Genomic DNA, 18640 nt, shown 5'->3' with positions numbered 1-18640 from the left:
AAACTTATATATATATATATATATATATATATACATATTATATCATATTAAATTGCTGGAGTAACATTTGGCATGGTCCAACTCATGCCATTTTGCCGTTAAGGCTCAGTCAAGATAACATTAAATTTGTTTGGTTTAACTTAGTTTCTCTAGTAAATCTCTTTTTGTCAGATGCCAAACTAGTTTAAACAGATTGCTGAAGGTTCTGGATACATGGTGGAAGCACTGAATTTAGACTTAATCAAACCTACAGAACAATAAAGTCAAGACAACTCCAGGATGCCTTGTATGAAAACATGCAACAGTTTATGTACCTTAGTGGGATATTCTAATATGTCATCCGTTAGTCTAACCCTTATGTTCATTTAGATTAAGACACAAGTTAAAAATGACTTTTATTTGCACGAGCACATCCCACGATACTCACAAAAGTCCAGACAAGAACTCAAAGAACATTTAAAAGCGGATATTTATTTGAATTCACGCCCGGGTTGGTTTTTGAAGGAGCCCAGCAGCATTTCTCCTCCATTGTAAACTCACTGCTGCATTAATTGGGCTGAGCGCCGGCCTCCAGAGCCCGGACAGGAAGTGCTGGGTGCCCCAGAGGTCAGAAGAAACTGGCTCCGATCTGTGCGTGGGAGTATCTCCAGAAGACCGGGAGAAGGGAAGGAAAGGAAAAGAGATTGGAAATGGAGGGAGGCCGAGGAGGGAGAGGGAGGGAAGGAGAGGGAGGTAGGGAGGTTTAAGCGAGACAGCAGAGAGAAGAGAGAGAGAGGGAAGAGTGGGGGTAGATGGTGGAAATGTTTTTGTGCATTGTGTGAAATGTGATCATGTCCTGGAGCCGCTCAGCCAGCTGGGAAGTTCCCCCTGCCCCTGGCTTCCAGCTGGGAACCCTCTGAGGAGCCGCCAGGCCTGCAGAGCATTCACTTCCCTGGTTAACCCTTCATCTGCTGCAAGAGCTATAAATAACAACGCTCACACGCCTTGGAACTGAAGTCACATTTATTGATTTTTAGCCAGCATGACTACCTTTACACAGACATCCCGCCTCTCGACTGGAAAACAAACAAAACACTTTCAAAGGATTAGTTCAGCAGTAATACATCAGACTTAACTCGTCTATTTTTTTTCATTTTTTAACACCCTGACAAAAGTTTACATGTTTGTTTTCTATTCTGTGTAAAGGTCCCATGACTGGGAAACATGCATATGACATTTAGCTGTTATCAATATGCCATTATTCATAATGCACATTATTGATAAGAATACAGTACTGCATGACAATTCAAATAAATACCAACATACAGGTGAAGTCGTTATTTCATATAAAGATATCAAACTCATTATGGATCAATACTGAAACACAATATGACAATATAAAGTTTGCACAGCTAATTGTATTATCACAACGCTATCGCTTCCAGCAAACAGAAAACTTTATTTTTCCTTTTGTAAAATGTAAAACTTTTATCTGAATTGCACTTTTATTTCCTAGCTTCCCGTCCGTATTGGTAGGTTTTAACGCCTCAACAAACAAGCATTGGCTGTAATGGCACTATTCAAGCTTGTTGATGCTAATTTTGTTTTCTGTTTCCTGAAAACATAATGCTCAAAGATGATGTAAAAAAAAAATCAATAATAATAATAAAAAACAACAACAAACATAACTCAAATTGGACAAAAAGAAAATGCGCTCTCTGCACATTTCTTTTCAACAATACTATTGATATCACTTTACCTTCACCAAACAAAGCTAGAGATGCGGAGATGTTTCCAATAATACACCGACCTGCTCCGACACATGACCGATGCTCGGAGCATTTTGTTCAACAACAGGAGGCCAAAGGGATTTCACTTGGTTCCCAAAGTTTGATTAAAAAAAAAAAACCTTTTTCTTAATACCCCTGAATTTAATGAGTGGGATCACTGACCTGCAGAATTCAATACAATTTCACTTTTATTGAGCTAATTTCAAAACTATCACTTATGCAGACGGGGAAAAATTCCCTTTGCACTTATTGCTGCTCACAGTCATTTTGAACCCGAAGTCCTCGCCTGTAAAAAAAAAAACATAAAGTACTAGTCTAAGATTCTCCCTTGAAACAATGAAAGGCACTACTGGTCAGAAACGAAGAACTAAACAAACCAAAAACAAAACCCCGGGCGCTCGCTTGCAGAGCCACGGCGCCCCCCCGACTACATCATGTCTCAGTGACGGTTTGTCTTCTTTCCGAGTCTCGATTCTTTTCAACCTAAACGGTGCGCCAAGATTTGGCACGATAAACGAAGAGAGAATGAAACAATTCCAATTTGGAATTTAATTGTCGCACTTGCAGAGAATGCTGGCGGTCAGTGATCCCGTTTCAGTGGAACGCCCTCGGTAAGAAGTGAGGAAAAGCATATCATACCACTCAATTGGGTTTTTTCCCCGAAACACAACTTACCTATTTGAGTCAGAGCGTTGTCAAGTTTCATTGTGTTATTTTCGAACTATTCCTAGGAATAATAAATACATGAAAAACCCCAGAATCTGATCACCCAGGATTTTTGTTTTTTTGTGTATAGAACATGGCAGCAGAACAAACAAACAGCTTAAAATATGGTGTAACAAAACAATTCAAAACATGATTATTTGATGGATAAAATCTTGAGGATAAAGTCATAATAGCAGGTCTGTGGCTTGTGGAGCCTTTAGAGTAAATGGTTTGTTATTTAAGTTCAGGATGACGAATAATCCTAAAGTCTTATAACCTATGCTGAATAACTCAAACCATATACTACCACTCCTACAGGTTAATAATAGTCCGTTATAACCCTATATAATGAAAGTGCACAGATTACAAAATAAAAACAATAAACTAGAACAAAACAAAAGATGAGACCAGACCCAGAGTCCCCTGTGTTCTCATTGGAGGGCTTAGATTAGCCAATCACAAACCCACACTTTTTAATCAGTTCATTGGACCTGTGAGGAATTGGCTTCCAGCAGCAGCAGCAGCAGCACGCAAAAGTGTCGTTCTAACAGCCGTAACCTTTTTAAAAGTGAGTCACTTTATTCGACTGGAAATCAGTGTTTTCATTTAGCATTCTTTTGTCTTCGAGTCCTAATGTTTTATTAGTGCTAACTCTTTTCGGTGAACTCAGCAGTGAGAATGGACCTTTGTGTTGGCACTTCGTCGTCCACGCGGAACTACTGTGTTTACTGTAAAAATGAAGAAACAAACGTTATCAGCATTGGTGTTATTTGTCAATTCAGAGCGACACGGCGGCTGGAGTTAGTCAAAGCAATGGAAGCCCTGTTAGGAACCCCCGACGTGATGACCGTCCTGCGGGTGCAGTTAGGAAGCCAATGACTCACGAGCACCACGAAGCCTCGTCCCACCACCCCGGGGTCAAAAAGAGGTCTTGTTCATGAGCCATGCAAGTTAATGGAGAATGGGTTGACGTGCAGGCCTACTGGGAATCAAAAACTGGATGCATCGTGTGGTAAAACTTTAAAAAAAGGTGAGGTGGGCGGAGCCTGCAAGCAGAGGTAGGAGGAGCTTTATAGGTGGCATGCTGTTACGACAGCAGACACGCCAGACATCGATTTTCAAACCGGACGGAGCGACGTGAGAGTTTCATCTGTATAAAGGAGACGGGGTTCTAGTCCCAATCCCATCCTGGGGTCCACCTACCGCTCCGTGATTCCACAGAGCCTATACAAGGGGGAAGGGTTCGGGGCCCTAATGAATCAGTGTCCTCTGGTCAAATGAGCAACCAGTGTTATTTAAATTTCCCCTCCAAAAATGACCGGGAGTTTCTCCCTGTATGAGAGTCAGCTCTCAGCCAGGACATCTGGCTTTCTCCATCTCCTCTCTCCGGAGCCGGTCTACGACGAGAGTAGTTCTCCCTCCTCTAACTCCCCGAACCGTTTCCCCCGTCAGCGCAAACTGATATAAAGAATGCGTCACACTTGGAAGTTAAGTGAATCTCAAACTGAAGAGTGATTGACCTCTAAAGGAGGTGTGTGTGCGATAGCCTCGTCTGTCTACGCCGTGCGCGGTGGCTTTACGGATGCACTCTCAAGCAGGGTTGACTCCATTTTCGGGCGGAATAATTAAGCTCCCTCTCTTTACATCCGAGAGGGAGGAATATTGTAGTCGGATCCTGCAAGATTATAACCTGAACATGATCATATTAAGAATATAGATTTCAATATATAGCATAGTGGTAGTAGAAAACGCATAATTTGATCAATCTTGCAGGATCTCTTCATCAACCCTGCTTTCAGCACCATAAAGCTAATGTGTCTATGATCCACAAGCAGTACATGGATTTATAAAAACACAAGCCCCACTTCTTTTTCCTATTTGCGTAATGCTAGCTTGCGAGGGGTTAAAGCTATTGTGAATACAAAAACAGTAAATCACTCGCTCTGTCCTCACACACCAGAAAACAAAAACAAAGACCCTCCATCTGCAAAAGGTTAAAACCAGAATACACACACGAGGGCCCGTCACGTTAACGCTGATATACACACACACACGCACACACACAGGCAAATATCGGGAACGCGGCGCATGTGAGGACGTTACCTGACCGAAAATATTCGGAGGGCAACTTCCCCCACAATTCCTCGCTCTAGTTAAAGGGTGAGTGGTGATGCTGGAGGAGAATGCTGCTGACAATCTAGAAAGAGAGGAGGTCATTTTGGGCGACCGGGCGACAAAAGACACAGATTAGAGACACGGGGGAAGGCTTTTTAGCCACGCAACAGCACGGAAATCATTTGAGAGCTCGGAGCGATCTCCTAAAAATAGAGCAGGGAGACGGAGGATGTGGGGGAGACACGAGGACAGGGCTTTACATCAACAGATAGATAAATATATCAAGCGTTTGGGTCGACAGGCACTTTTGCCGAGCGGTCGGTTGGTTTTTGTTCGTAGATTTCGTTGTGCACGCGTGGGCGCCTTTTTCTTTTTTGATTTGTGCTCTTCTAGGATTCACTCCGCATTTAAAAAAATCGTCGTTGAATCAAAACTATATTGTATCTCCGTTCACAGTAATCGATATATATCCATTTTAACAGAGGTCGGAACCTGAGGCACCTTTGCTGAAGTGCACTTAATTTGGGTTTATGGAGATCGATAAGTCAAAACGTCCTTCTCTCGGATAACGTGGCTCTGAAAGAATCGCAACGCAACGGGTCACATGGAGTAGCCCTCCTGCGTTTCACCAGACACCGAATAACTCCTCTTTTCACAACGTAGAGCCCTGTAGTACAGGAGTTCTTCCTGTACCACATACCTGACGACATAGAAACAGTTTAAAAAAGAAGAAGCTCATAAGCGTTTTTCAGCTGCGAAGCCATGCGATTCTACTGACCCTACTGTATTGGTGTGCTAGCGTCACAGCTTTAAAACAACCCTGAAATAAACACCTGTGGTCACAGGTGCTCCTTTTCTGCCCAAGCAATTCCATTAGAAACCCAGTAGCAAACCCACGTTTGAAATTTCTGTGTAGAATCACACTGTGTGCTCCCCTTGCAGGAAAGCAAGAGGGAGATTGCATATTTTTTGTTCCTTTTTCTTTGACCTGATTTAGACGGTGGGCTGCTGGACGCAGGTCAGTGCTGGTGGGGGTGGGGCTGGGGGGGGCCGGGACGGTGAGAGAAGGGGGCTTTTATTAAAGGAGCACCAATGCCGACAGACACAAAACCGTCAGATCGACATCTTCTTTACAAGTCCCAATCCCCGCCATGTGTTACTCTTACCAGGCAATACACTCAGGGGAAGAGGGGGGGCAGAACAAACTAGCACAGAAGCTGCCACCTTGTTAACGTCATACGTACAGCACTATGACAGAGGAAAGAATAGACACGCCATTATACCCACAAAACCCCCAATATACCGGGGGCCCCTATAATCCACATGCCATATATGTCTACTACAGTCCAAACGTCTAGTGCACACTGTACACACATCGGCATTCCCCTAAGCGTTTACACGAGCACACATGAGCAGCCGGTTAGTCACACAGCGGTCCCTAGAGGAGCGCAGGGAGCTAAGCGAGCAGAGTGGGGCTCTTTAACACTAAGGCAGGGAGGGTCGGGCCCGCGGGCCCCCCCCTCCCCTCTGTACACAGCAGTCCCTTGCGGACTCCTCAGCCGCCTCAGTCACAGTAGATCTTGTACTTCTCGCTGCAAAAAGCCGGCGGGCCTCCCAGAATGCCATTGGGCATGGCGTTGAGCACTGGTCGGCCGGAGCCAGAGCAGGTGAGACTCTGACTTACGTGGGGGAGGGCGGAGGTGCCGCTGGCGGCCTTGCTGCGGGCCTTGACCCGGCTGGCGATGCCCCCCCGGCGGGTCTCCTCGTAGTCGAACTCCAGGTCCTCCAGGCGCTGAGTCAGGGCCAGTTTCTGCTGGATGGCCATCCGCAGCAGGGAGTTGAGGGTCTTCTTCTCGTCCTCCGCTGCAGCCAGCTGCCTCTGCATCTCGTCCAGCTGGGTGACGTACTCGTCACACCTGCGAGAGACAGACACAGAGAAAACGTCAGGAACACATCTGGTTTCACTTTGAACTGGAGATGAAGACGATCAGCATGTTTTTACAACATTAATACTTTTCTGTGTCCTACCACAAGGGGGCACTGGCAGTACCAAGAATACCAAACAGCCTTTGCCTCTATGGAGCACAGAATTAGTGGCTTCTTGTTTGCTTTAAAGCAATTGCAAAACAGCATACCTGCGCTGCATGTTTGAGATATAAACACCAACAGTCATGAAGGCTAAAACAACCAAAACTCAAACACTTTCATCACGACCTTTCCCCCAGTTAGGCAGTGGTTCTTGGCACCACCAGGTGGAGCCGTTGATCTGCACAGTACAAACCAGAAGAGACTTGCAGAGCTCCATCATTATTATAAACTAATGACTTCATCAGCCAAAGCTCAGCTCATTTTGAGTAATTTCAGCAGATATTGTATGAGACACAGCGACATCTTTCTTTAGCGGACACCACTTGCTGATCTTTTACTGCAACATGGTAAACTTCATCCCGCCCTCCATGAAAGATTACTCCATTTCAACAAAAGAGCAACTTCAACAAAAAATGCTAAATTTCTTTTTCTGCATGTTTTGAGGTTAATATGGACGCTGTTAATTAAAGGGTATAATTACCATTCATGAATCATGAACGGGGGAGACGTCTCCGCGTAGCTTACAACAAACATTATGAGGAGTGTATGTGCGGTACAAGTTAAGAATAGATAACATACACAAAGGATGAAAGCTTTAACCTAGGGGCCACTGAGGACATCCTTTCAGACTGAGGAGGGGAGTCAGAGAGGGGGGAAAAAATGACGTCGGGGAAGAGAAGAATACGGTTCGTTGCTCTGAGCTGTTCACACAAGATCTCCACTTTTCCAGTTGGAGTGAGAGTGTATCACTTTAAATCGATCTCTCCCATCTCTGTGCAAAACAGCACCAAATATGACAGCTGTGCCCCTACCGCTAAATATCACAGTGCTGCAGTGCGACATTATCACCCGTCTCTCTGTGCCCTTGCATGTATGCGTGTGTGTGTCTAAGGCTGGACAGGTACATAAAGTGGGTCACCCAAAGGGGTTTTGAGGTGGGGGGGGGGTTCATATCTCCACTCTCCATCTGCTGTCGTTGGGCTCTCCTTTCATTTTCATGCTTTTCTCCTTCGCAAAAACCTTTTCCCGTTTTCATTACCTTGCTCGCTCATTCATCCCTCTTTCTATCACATCCTCTCCTCTGGTTCTTATCTCGCCTTTCCAGGATCCCCTCCCCCCCCCCCCCCCCCCTCTCCGTCGCCTCCTTGCTGCTGTCTGTCTGCCTGCATCAGTCTCTCTCTCTCTCTCTCTCTCTCTCTCGCCTACTTTCTGTGCTGCTGACAAAGCCGTCAGAGTGACATTCTCCAGTAATGACTGACACACCTCTACGAAGGGAGGGGTTGTGTCATGTTCACAAGCAGCGCATTACTTTCCAACGACGCCGCATTCAAAAACATTCTGAAATAAAACCGCTGGGTTGCCTCACCCTTTTCCCTTTTCTCTGTCTGGTATTTAAGTATTTACTTTATTTGGGAACACCCCAACCTGTGGCGACTCTTCAAAAACTCATTTAAGCTTTTAAGAACCACAGGAATGCAGACATGTTCATTATGTAACGCTGTTCATCGTTTGTATTCTGATGAAGCTATTACTGTCATTTTCTAAGTATGCATGTGAGATCTGGTGTTTATTGTTTGGTTAGCGGTTAGTGGCTGATTGAACTGCCGAAAACTCCCACTTAGTTATCATGTTATTGTTGGGTCATAAACTATTTTCTGAAAACAAGTAGAAAATCTGCCAGTAGGCTGAGATTCTTATTTCCAACCAAAATAAATATTTTCTAGATTCAAGTGTGACTTTCCGGGATCGTAACTTATTTCTAGAAGCTGCAATAAGAGAAGTTGAATCCCTTAAACCTTTCTTGTTTTCAGAAAAAATAAGCCTCGAAGGCAACAACTGAGACCGAAAGAAACACCAGCGAGCGCAGATGTTGTTGCCGTGTGTGGCGCTGCACGTGGTTGTGAGCAACTTGAACTCTGGCCTCGCGGGACCACCATACAAACACACACCGTACCCTCCCCTGTGTGTGTGCAGTTTGATTCCCAGTGGGACACACACCCAGACAATGGGGATCAGTGCTGCTTCATTAAACCCAGTATGAGATGGGGCGACGACCCGGTAGGGAGGGGGTGAGGGGGGGGCTGGTGCGCCTTTAGAGGGTCAGTGAGAGGGCGTGTGTTGTTTTTTTTTCCCGGGAAAAAACAGAGGAGTCTATTCTAGGGACTGGAGGGATACAATGGGAGCCTTCTGGGCCTGCTGATGGTTTGTGGTGGCACAATGGCTGATGGGGGTCGGTAGACGGGCGCTGGATGAACAGTCGTCATGTTCACACCACCAACAAACGGCCTCTTCTTTTGCTGTAATTATTTACGGAAGCCAACGACATTGATGGCTGCACTCGGAAACCTCAGCTATTGCAACATTCATGCAAACACGGTTCAACAATCAATATTGATCGAGCCCACGGAACAGAAAAACGCACACAGAGCCTCCTCAGCTGCTGTCTGGAACTCGATTGGTCTCGGTGGGATGGGTATCACGCAGAGAGCAGGGAGGAGGAGGCGAGAGCAGAATGACAGAGTGAATGATGGAGAGGGAACACAGAGGAGCAGCAGGACGATCGACCGTGTAAAGTCTGAGGAGGAAATGTGACTTGGGCTAATAGTGCGACTGTTGATCAGGAGCTGAGAGCATGTCGAGGCATGTTAGATAACTACACCAGAGACTGCAGCTGGAAAGGCAGGCGCACACACACACACACACACACACACACACACACACACACACACACACACACACACACACACACACACACACACACACACACACACACACACACACACACACACACACACACACACACACACACACACACACAAAACATCTCAAGTAACTCTAATCTACGACACCTCCATATTTTTTATAATTCTACTCCCCTTTCTTCGACTAAAGACCACACATTTGTAGCAGACAGTTTTCCACGTCTCAGAAATCCACCTTTACAGAGCGGCGATCACTGTCAAACCAGGCTCCTGTAGTGGGCTTTAACTGAAGACCCGCCCCCTTCCTCTCTTTCTTTTCCAGATGACTAGAGAACCGGGTGTTTGGTGGTGAGGAAGGACGGAAGAGGGGGACAAAAGGGAGGGGGGGGGGGGGTGTGTGGGAAACCTCGCTCTGCCGAGTCCCCCGGCCTCTCAATGAGTCCTCTGACCCGGCTCTGTGCCGTATAGGGCAGAATTTACATACCAATACGTGAATCCCAGAAACAGACAGAATGTAATTCATGCATAGGCACCAGAACACGGACAGGCTACTGGAGCCTGGAGCCTCAAGAGCATCGCCGTCAGGGTGAGCTGCTTTTGTGCGAAACACATGCGACGAAGCAGGAGGTAAACAGCGAGCTGTGACGTGTCGTGATTATCTTAAGCCGCTCCGTCAAAAGAGGCTTAAAGACACACAAGATTCACAACAGATCTACGCCTTCACAGCAAATATCGTCTCGCACCTTTCCTGCACTGGTGCGATGGGAACTATGAAGTGACACAACTCTCGGGCCCCTAGAGGGTAAACAATTACGTCATTAGTAGGAGCAAGATCTGGTTCCCTCTTTGCCCCGGTTGTCTTTGGTCCAAATGGTTTAGCGTTACACCTACATCCTGTCTCTGTCTGGCTCTGCAGTACGCCAAAAAACCCATGACGGCACACACTCTCGTATTCGCAGACGGAGGAGTTTTCCTCCCGTTACTAATGTGATTAGACGCCGTATGGAGTTACAGCAGGCACACTTCAGGGACAGGTATTGAACTACTTGTGTGGGGAAGGTGAGGGGTGCAGAGCTGCCCACACATCCTCTGCAGCCCCTGTTGCCTTCGTTGCCCCTGCAGCCTCCTCTTCTACCTCTCCTCCCTCTGCACAGCTTGAGCTTTGCTGCTGGAGGAGCCTTGAATGCAGAAGGAAAGACCTCCTCAGCATCTCGGCTCAGCCATCTGGACCAGAGCTGATATTTACGGGACAAATGGGCACCGGCCTCTCAAAAACATTCACAGAGAGGACGTATTTTAGTACCTTTCGCAATATGCACACACAAGCAGTGTGTGAGCACGTCTGCTACGTGGAGAGGGGTGAATGTGTAATCCAGACCAAGAGGAGGTGGGATTAACCACGGAACCTTTGACCGGCTTCTCTTTGGAATCAGAACAGATTAGTGAGTGTGTCAGCCCATCTGAGAGACACACACACACACACACACACACACACACACACACACACACACACACACACACACACACACACACACACACACACACACACACACACACACACACACACACACACACACACACACACACTACTTAAGTGACATATTTGAATGATACCCAGATTAGACACCTTCTGTTCTCTACAGTCAGTATTGGTGCCAGTATCCCTTCCTGACCGCGATTCTCCAAAACAAACACCGTAAACATGTCGTGTCACAATAATACTGAGGAGTGGCCAACACATGGTACCCATGGATTACACTACGATTATAATCTTAATCTTTAGTTTACCCGTCTCTGATAGAATAGCATGTAGTCTGCTGTGTTACTGCTGCCTCTTCAAACTAATCTAAATTTGAACAGTTTGGGAATTAAGACAAAACCATGTCGGTAAATATCTGCTTATGTGACGATATAAAGTGAATCAGGCGGTGGCGTGCTTCTTACCGTGTGGCGAACATGGCTCTGAGGGAGGAAAAGGTGGCGGCGTCCTCCTTCAGGGCTTTGAGCTCGTTCCTCAGTTTCATCATGGTCTCCGTTACCATGGCCTTTTCGTTCTCGTACTTGCTCTTCAGATTGGCCAGAGCGACTTCTGCTGTCTGTGGGTGGACGAGAAGAACAAAAGGGGTCAGAGCAGGTGGAAGGCGTCAGGTATGTGTGTGTGTGTGGGGGGGGGGGGGGGGGGTTGTATTTCCTGTCGCAAGAAGTCTGTTAATATGGACCACATCCCCTGTTTCTTACAAGTCAGTACGGCCCAGCAGGCTGCAGTCGTTAGTGTTAGCTGCTGCTTTGAAACCCATAGGTGTGTGGTTTATGAGGGGTTTTCATGTCTGTGCTCTAATGATCACTGACTGATCACACATACACTTTAAAGGGCTGCCACAGCAACTGCATACACAATGTGTCTTTGGGAGGCTGTTCTGGACAGCTGACATCATGGCGGCTGTCTCCACCAGTGTTTGTTATAGATCTCGTCTGCAATGCAGTTGCTGCAACAGCTGAATAGACCTGAAATAGCTGAGCGCTCCTTCTTATGTTTCAATTAAAACAGACATATGTTTGGGAGTGACACGGTTATTTTAGCCGACATTGAGTGCAAAAAAAAGACACAACAACAGACCTGCTTGTTGGCCTTGAGGACGGTCCGCAGGGTTGCGATCTGTTCCCTCTTGGTGCTGAGCAGAGATTTCAGTTTGAGGATCTCCTCCATGCAGGCTTCCTTGTCCTTGTCCGCCACGGTGCCGAGCTCCAGAGAGGCCACCCTCTGGCGCGACAGCTCCGTGGTGCGGTCCACGGCCAGCTGCAGGTGCTTGATCTGGTCCCGGATGATGGCCACCAGATTGTAGATGTTCATGGGCTCGCGGCGGTGGTCCGACACGGGAGAAGGCAGCGAGGAGACCGGTGAAGGGGCTCCGTCGCTCTGGTCGGTCTTACCGGGCTCGGGGAAGAGGCCCTTGGTTAGCAGAATGGGGGAGCGGCGACCACGGCCCTCTGGGCTGCTCCGACCGCCCTTGCCCTGCTTGTAGAAGTCGAGCATGACGCGGTTGGGTGTCTCGTTGTTGCACATGCAGACGTGGTTGTAGAGGGTGGCCAGTTCTTCGCTGAAGGTGACCAGCTCGTCCTGCGCCACACTTAGACTGCCCTGGGACTCGCCTGCCACGTCGCTCAACTGAGGACGCGGAGAGAAAGGCGTCAATTAAGCACGTTTTTTTGTCTTACAAAGTTCCTAAAAACACCAATTTAAATATTTCTCAAAACGTCAATATAAAAAGCAACATCTCACCTTGCGCACTTCCTTCTCCAGCTTGGCCTTCTCTACTCTCTCTGTGTGACTGGTCTTCTCCAGAGTCGCCAGCTTCACTTCCAGCGTTGTGACGTCGATCTCCAGACGGGTGCGCTCCTCTTCGTAACTCGACTGACAGGCCTGGTATTCTGTCTTCAGAGTCTTCAGTTCCTCCTTCAGCTCTCCTGCTTCAGACACAGCGACCTATGCAAAGCAAGATCAATGGTTGAGAATGCATACAGCTGAGTATAAACCAAGAAGACATGTAGACTATGTAGATTCTGTCCACTATAAGGAGACCTTGTACCTTGTACTTGCACTCCAGAATCTCCGGTCCATTGATGTCCACCTCGTAGTAGTCTCCGTCTTCATTGCTGTCGCGTTCTTTCTCGTTGTCCAAGGCGGACTGGCGCTCCTTACTGGCCTGGAGCTTGCGCATGGCGCTGAGGTTCTCGGTGAGGCGGTTGACCTTCTCCTGGTGCTCGGACAGAGCGCCGTTGACCTGCTCCAGCTGTTTCTGGGAGTCCTGCAGGGTGGACATCAGGTTGACCTTCTCACGCTCCATCTGAGGAGAGAGAGGCAGAGACACAAAGAGCGATAAGACGGGACGTCATCAGACGTCATGTCTGCAATGAAAGTACAGTACTCTCCGCTTGGCTTATTGCACGCGCCGATTCCCGCTTTTGAAAACAGATCACGTTAAAACCAGTGGATTATCTGTCATGTAACTCTACCCACTATCAGGCTTGTGTTTGCTAAGGTATGTGAGGCCCATTGGCCAGAAGCCCAGCATCAGAGTCAGGATGACCGTGACAATCTGCTGGACCGGGCTCAGGTCAGCGCTGGCAGAGTCACTGGACGGCTCGTCTTACACACATGCACACAGTGGTGCTGAGGTAAGCACTGAGCTATTTCAGAAGCCGATCAGTAAATAATGTATAAGTATGATGTGCACGCTCATCTGTTTATTATGAGGAATATAGAATGATGATCAGTCTGGACATTCCTTATATCTAATGTTATAAAACTTTAACGCATAAAGCTTTTCATAAGTCAACTAATATTTAGATAAATAATCATATGTTTACAACATGATGTAAATTTGGAAGAGGGCTCGTGGGCAGCTTACAAACATCACTGCCCATCCTCCTCCTGCAGAAGCCCTATTGGATGTTGTTATACATTACCAGGGACTAGTAGGGTGATCTCCGAGGAGCGGACGTCTAGGATCGATCATTGAGTACCTAATCAATAGAGTGAGATGCGGCAGGAGAGGAACAGAGTGGCTTGATGAGTAAAGGAAACCTTTTGTTCGCTCTGCTCTGATGCCTGCCTGGAATCTGTGGAATGACCCGGCAGGAGGCTTCAGCCGGCGGTGTGACACGCTGCTGGGTCATATCAAACACGGGGCTTTGTCACAGCCGGGTCGAGAACCAGAACGGTGCCCAAAGCAGGGCAGCTTTGAGGTAACTTTGACTTTACTTTATTAATCCAGCATCCGCGTTTATGTTTGATGGAAAAAAAAGACCTTAATCCTTTAGACCTCAGTGATTATCCACAGGTTCCCCATACTTTCTGGAAACCATGGGGCCCAATCAGATGGCAGGTCCACTGGTGCCACCACCCGCCGCCTCGCAGCCCAGCAGAGCCTGAAGGGTGTGTGTGTGTGTGTGTGTCTCCCTGGATTAACTTTGCTAGAAGGGAATTGAGATCCCTGCAGCAGGTCAGGATCTACTGACTCACTCACTCTTTCAGACACACCTCCACACTACAAGCCAAGACTTGTTGGCTGTAGTTAACTTGTGGTTAACTGGCTTTGTGGTCACCAATCTATTCTCATATCAAGAACATCTAGAGAGATATTCAAGGTGCTTTATTGCTTTTGACTCATTATCTTGCTCTTGATTCTCTCACTACGCACACACTGCAGAAACAAGTCATTTGCACCCCGATCTGTGAGATTGCAATCGATTTATCGATTGTTATTTATCTGCAGAATGGACAGTTATTAATCCCTTAAAGTGGATCGTAGAGGTCTGCGATCTCTTCTACTGTTAACAGACAATGTTTTCATTGGTTAAGAACAAACCTGCATCAGCTGCTGTTTGAGCTTCTGGATCTCCGAGATGTTGAGTTCGCTCAGCAGGTCGTCCACGAGGCTGGGCGCAGGATGGAACAGATCGTCCTTCTTGGGCGCGGAGATGCGGTTGTCGCAGGTGATGGCATTGGCCAGCTTGGTGAAGCCGTTCTCGTACCCGTGGAGAGCCTCGTCGTTGTTGGGCTCGGTGCCGGCGTCGTCGCCGAACTTGAGTCCATCCAGAGAGATGCTGAGAGGACTGGGAGGAAAAGAGGGGTGCAGAGCGTCACTTATTGTCCCTTACGGTGTGGACCGAGGCCTGTGAGCGCTTTGTTTGTGTGCCTTTTTCTTTTTTACCTTTGACAAAGCGTGTCTCCAATGCTCATGTAGTGCGAGAGCTCTTTCCTCAGGGACGCTTTCAGCTCACGCTCAGTCTTGATGGTCTCCAGGGCCTCACCTAGCTGACGCTCGGCGATCTCTTTCAGTCGGATGGCGTCCTCCAGCTGGCTGTTCAGGAACTGAGTGTCCTCCTCCAGACGACGGATCTCATGCTTCAAACCCTCAAACTCCACCTGGGGCAAAGAGGAGACGAGGAGACACCTTTAATGAGGTTTTTTAGGTTCACGGAGAAATAAATACAACTAGACGCAGCTCCAGTGAATACGAGCCGTCAGGCTGGCTCTTGTGTGGCAAACCAGCTGGATCAAAAAGAACGGCATTATTCAAGATAATGTTAATTGAGGACATATCCATATAATTTCCCTTTCTAATTAGTTTTGTTAATTGGATTGTGGAATCCTTTTTATATCGCTTTTGTTTAGTTTCATGCCCTCTGTGATGAATATAAAGAACAGAATCTAAGATGACAAGGGCACATGGAAAGAATTAACAGCTCAAGCATAAAAGCTGACATCAAATGAAAATGTCCAACTTGGATATTTAGATTCAGATGTGCAGATTTTTCCTTTCCACTCATTTGACTAACACCAGGAAGTGTGTGTTCAACCATGAGGTGTGAGAATCTCTGTCCAAAGAATGATAGCTGTTAAACAGTCTGTCAAACACAACCAGACGGCAGCTGCTCATCCCTTTACCGTATCAGAGGATGTTTTTATTATCGTAATTAAATCTGAATATTAAAATCGCTCATGTTTGTCTAATCAGTACAAGAAGGAGAGCTGATGAGTGTAAGATGGCACTATATGGTACATGTGTGTAAAATAAAAAGAATCATTGTTGTAAATGTAGACGTGCAGAACGTTCCCAAGCGCCTCTTTTTCAAAGTGCCAGGAGATTTAAAAAAAATTTCGATTTTGGAACACTGCACCGCATGTCATGTGACCAGGAGCAACCAGTCACAGCTGGCGGACATCTTTTCTTTCTTCCATAAATACCAGTCTACGGTAAATATCTGGAGGAGAAGTTAATCATTTTAGTGAAGGGCGACCCAGATCTTTACGATCTGTTGCACGGATTATTTGACTTACTGCAGTCACAACATCGCGTTGAAAGGTCAGACAAACTGACAAGAGACAAATGGAGCAGTAAAGCTACTGTGAGGGATTTACTGGGCTTTGGTTTGACTGCGTTTGGTTTAGTCAGTGAGGCTTACTGCTAAATCGCCACAACTGCATCCTCATCATCGTCGCAGCGTGCAGGTTTTAGTTGCTGAGTAACGACAGGCACTACAGCAGCGCCCGGCTGGCGCTTTCCGAGCGTTTCTTAGACGCAACAGGTGCACTGCCCCTAATTAAGCCCAACTAAAGAAGACCGCATGATCACCTACAGCGAAGGTAAAAAGAAGGGGCTGCTCTGCTGCATGACTCAAACGTTGTGCATCTACAGCTGCAGCCCTGCTCCATCCTCACCTGGCTCTGCTTGAGCACGGAGACCTGCTTCTGCAGCGAGATGTTCTCCTCCTCCAGCTCGGTGTAGTCCTGCAGCAGACGAGCCTCCCGGAACTTGTACTCCTTGACGTCGTCACGCAGCTGATTCCTCTGCAGCTCCACCATCTGGCCGTTCTGTGGGGCCAAAGGAGGAAGAGGGAGGGAGAAGAGGAAGAGTTGTCAGTGACCACTACTTCAATCTGGTTTGACCGAGTGTGGGAGAGACGGCGATTGATGGGATATCGTTGCTTTAATTTAACAGTTAGTGTCACATTGGCTCGTTAACGCTCTAAATCTTGCTGGATAAGAATGGGCTCCCATCTGCCCAAACCAGTCGTGTGTGGGTGTGTGAGTGTGAGTGTGAGCGTGTGTGTGTGCGCCTGTTCGTGTTGAGAGGGAGGTGCCAGGTGTCCCTCTGGGCAGTGGGCCACAAGTGTGCCAGCCTGCCAGCTCCGATGGCACCGCAGAGACTGAAGCCTACTTATCTCTCTCTCATGCTGAAAGGCATTCAACGGCCGGGAACCACTCTACTGGTCTAATTTTCTATTGAGGAGTCAGATCGGGCTTGGTGTCTCTATACAGACGGATACAAGGACTGATCAGTGCAAATTGTGGAAATCAGAGGTAATGCAAAAAGCGTCTGGATTTTAATTGGAAAAAAATTCTAACTCAGTTAATATGTGCTGATATTTTGAGTGTGTTCTGTCCTTGACCAAAGAAACTCTCAATCTTGTGTGTACTGTAAGTGCAGCTGGCTCTCTCTTGCTCCTCAGGAAAGGCACCATTAATTATATAAAAGGTAGGAGAGGTAAGAGACATAAGAGAGACCCTTCCCCCACTTCCCCCGGCACAGGCTGAAGGATCTGATCGCCCCCCCCCCGGAGCCCCCTGTGTCCTCATGACCACGTCTGCGTGGATTTGATGAAACACACACAGAGTCAGCATCGTCACCTCCTGCAAAGTGCAGAATATTTACGTGTGCGAGGCAGCAAGAGAAGAACAACAGTCTCTGTATCTACAGTGTGGTTAGGATTTGCATGTGTGTGTTTGTGGCTGTGTAAGTGTGTGTGATGTGCGTCTTCCTCTCAGGAGAGTTGGCAAATAGAACCTCACACCAGCGGGACAATTAGCCTCCCAATCCCGTGCCAGGTGGCCCCTTCCTCTCACGCTGTGACCACGAGGCCGGGCCGCATCACAACCCCTGCTCTCGGACCGCTTCAACGACCACAGGAAGTCAACCCTGAGAGGCTTTCGCTTTGCAGACGTATATTAATTTCAGTGTTGTTACTTATTGAAAGAGAGCGGGCGATAAGCTGGTGGCGACGTGTATCCTGATGGCTAGAAACAGCTTTTAACAACTAGAAGGGCCACAAGTTCGATCCCCTCAACGGTGACGTGCTCAGACCCCATTAAAGACAGTGTGCAGCATTTCGTGGGATCTATTGGCAGAAATAGAATCTAATATTCATAACTTTGTTTTCATCAGAGTATAATCGCCTGAAACTAACTACACGCTGTGTATCTTTAAAGACAACTTCCTAGTCACACACTATTCACAACTGAGTATAGTATAAATAGTAATACAGCTTTATTAATAACCAACAGGTTTATTAATAACCACGCTCTCTACCTAATGTGACTCTGGAGACTCATGCAACCATAAACAATTTGTTATTGTTACTCTATAATTTGATTTATCGCTTATTTGGCTTACTGAGGGAGGACTTCACTGACAAACATGCTGCTGCTGGATCCCCGCTGATGAAGAGTACACGCTCCTCGTTTGCTCTGTGTAATAATTAATCACTGTGTGTAGAGGCGAGTTGACGTTTGAAGGTGCATTAATATTCATCTGGGTTTCTCTGCGCATGTCTAATGAGCGTGGGCGTTTGCTGTGTGAAAGCCCTGGTGTTGGTGCATTACTGCATAATGCATGAGCTTACAATACTGATCAGTCCTACCGCTAAGCCTCCGTGCAGTGGTCCTGACTTCTGAGAGAAATGTGAATTAAAGCAAAG

The 18640-nt window shown here is 47.1% G+C and overlaps 1 protein-coding gene across 2 annotated transcripts in view; it reads right to left on the bottom strand.

The window, feature by feature from the left end:
- Positions 1–984: 984 nt before the first annotated feature.
- Positions 985–18640, bottom strand: part of LOC142958877 (protein bicaudal D homolog 2-like) — a 40418-nt gene continuing 22762 nt past the window's right edge. The window contains exons 4-11 of one of the 2 annotated variants that reach the window (XM_076099870.1): positions 16605–16757; positions 15094–15308; positions 14749–14995; positions 12967–13224; positions 12660–12863; positions 11997–12545; positions 11324–11475; positions 985–6505 (exon numbers count right to left, since the gene is read on the bottom strand). In XM_076099870.1, coding sequence (XP_075955985.1) covers positions 6154–6505; positions 11324–11475; positions 11997–12545; positions 12660–12863; positions 12967–13224; positions 14749–14995; positions 15094–15308; positions 16605–16757 — 2130 coding nt within the window. In that variant the 3' untranslated portion in view covers positions 985–6153. Of the gene's footprint in view, positions 6506–10705; positions 10840–11323; positions 11476–11996; positions 12546–12659; positions 12864–12966; positions 13225–14748; positions 14996–15093; positions 15309–16604; positions 16758–18640 lie in introns of those variants that run through there. The other variant, XM_076099879.1, reaches the window with a different exon arrangement.

This window comes from Anarhichas minor, unplaced genomic scaffold, assembly GCF_050575085.1.
Source record: "Anarhichas minor isolate MPS153535 unplaced genomic scaffold, ASM5057508v1 ptg000003l, whole genome shotgun sequence".
NCBI lineage: Eukaryota > Metazoa > Chordata > Actinopteri > Perciformes > Anarhichadidae > Anarhichas > Anarhichas minor.
Note: the sequence above shows the minus strand (reverse complement) of the source record. Positions and strands in the feature narration are given on the sequence as shown.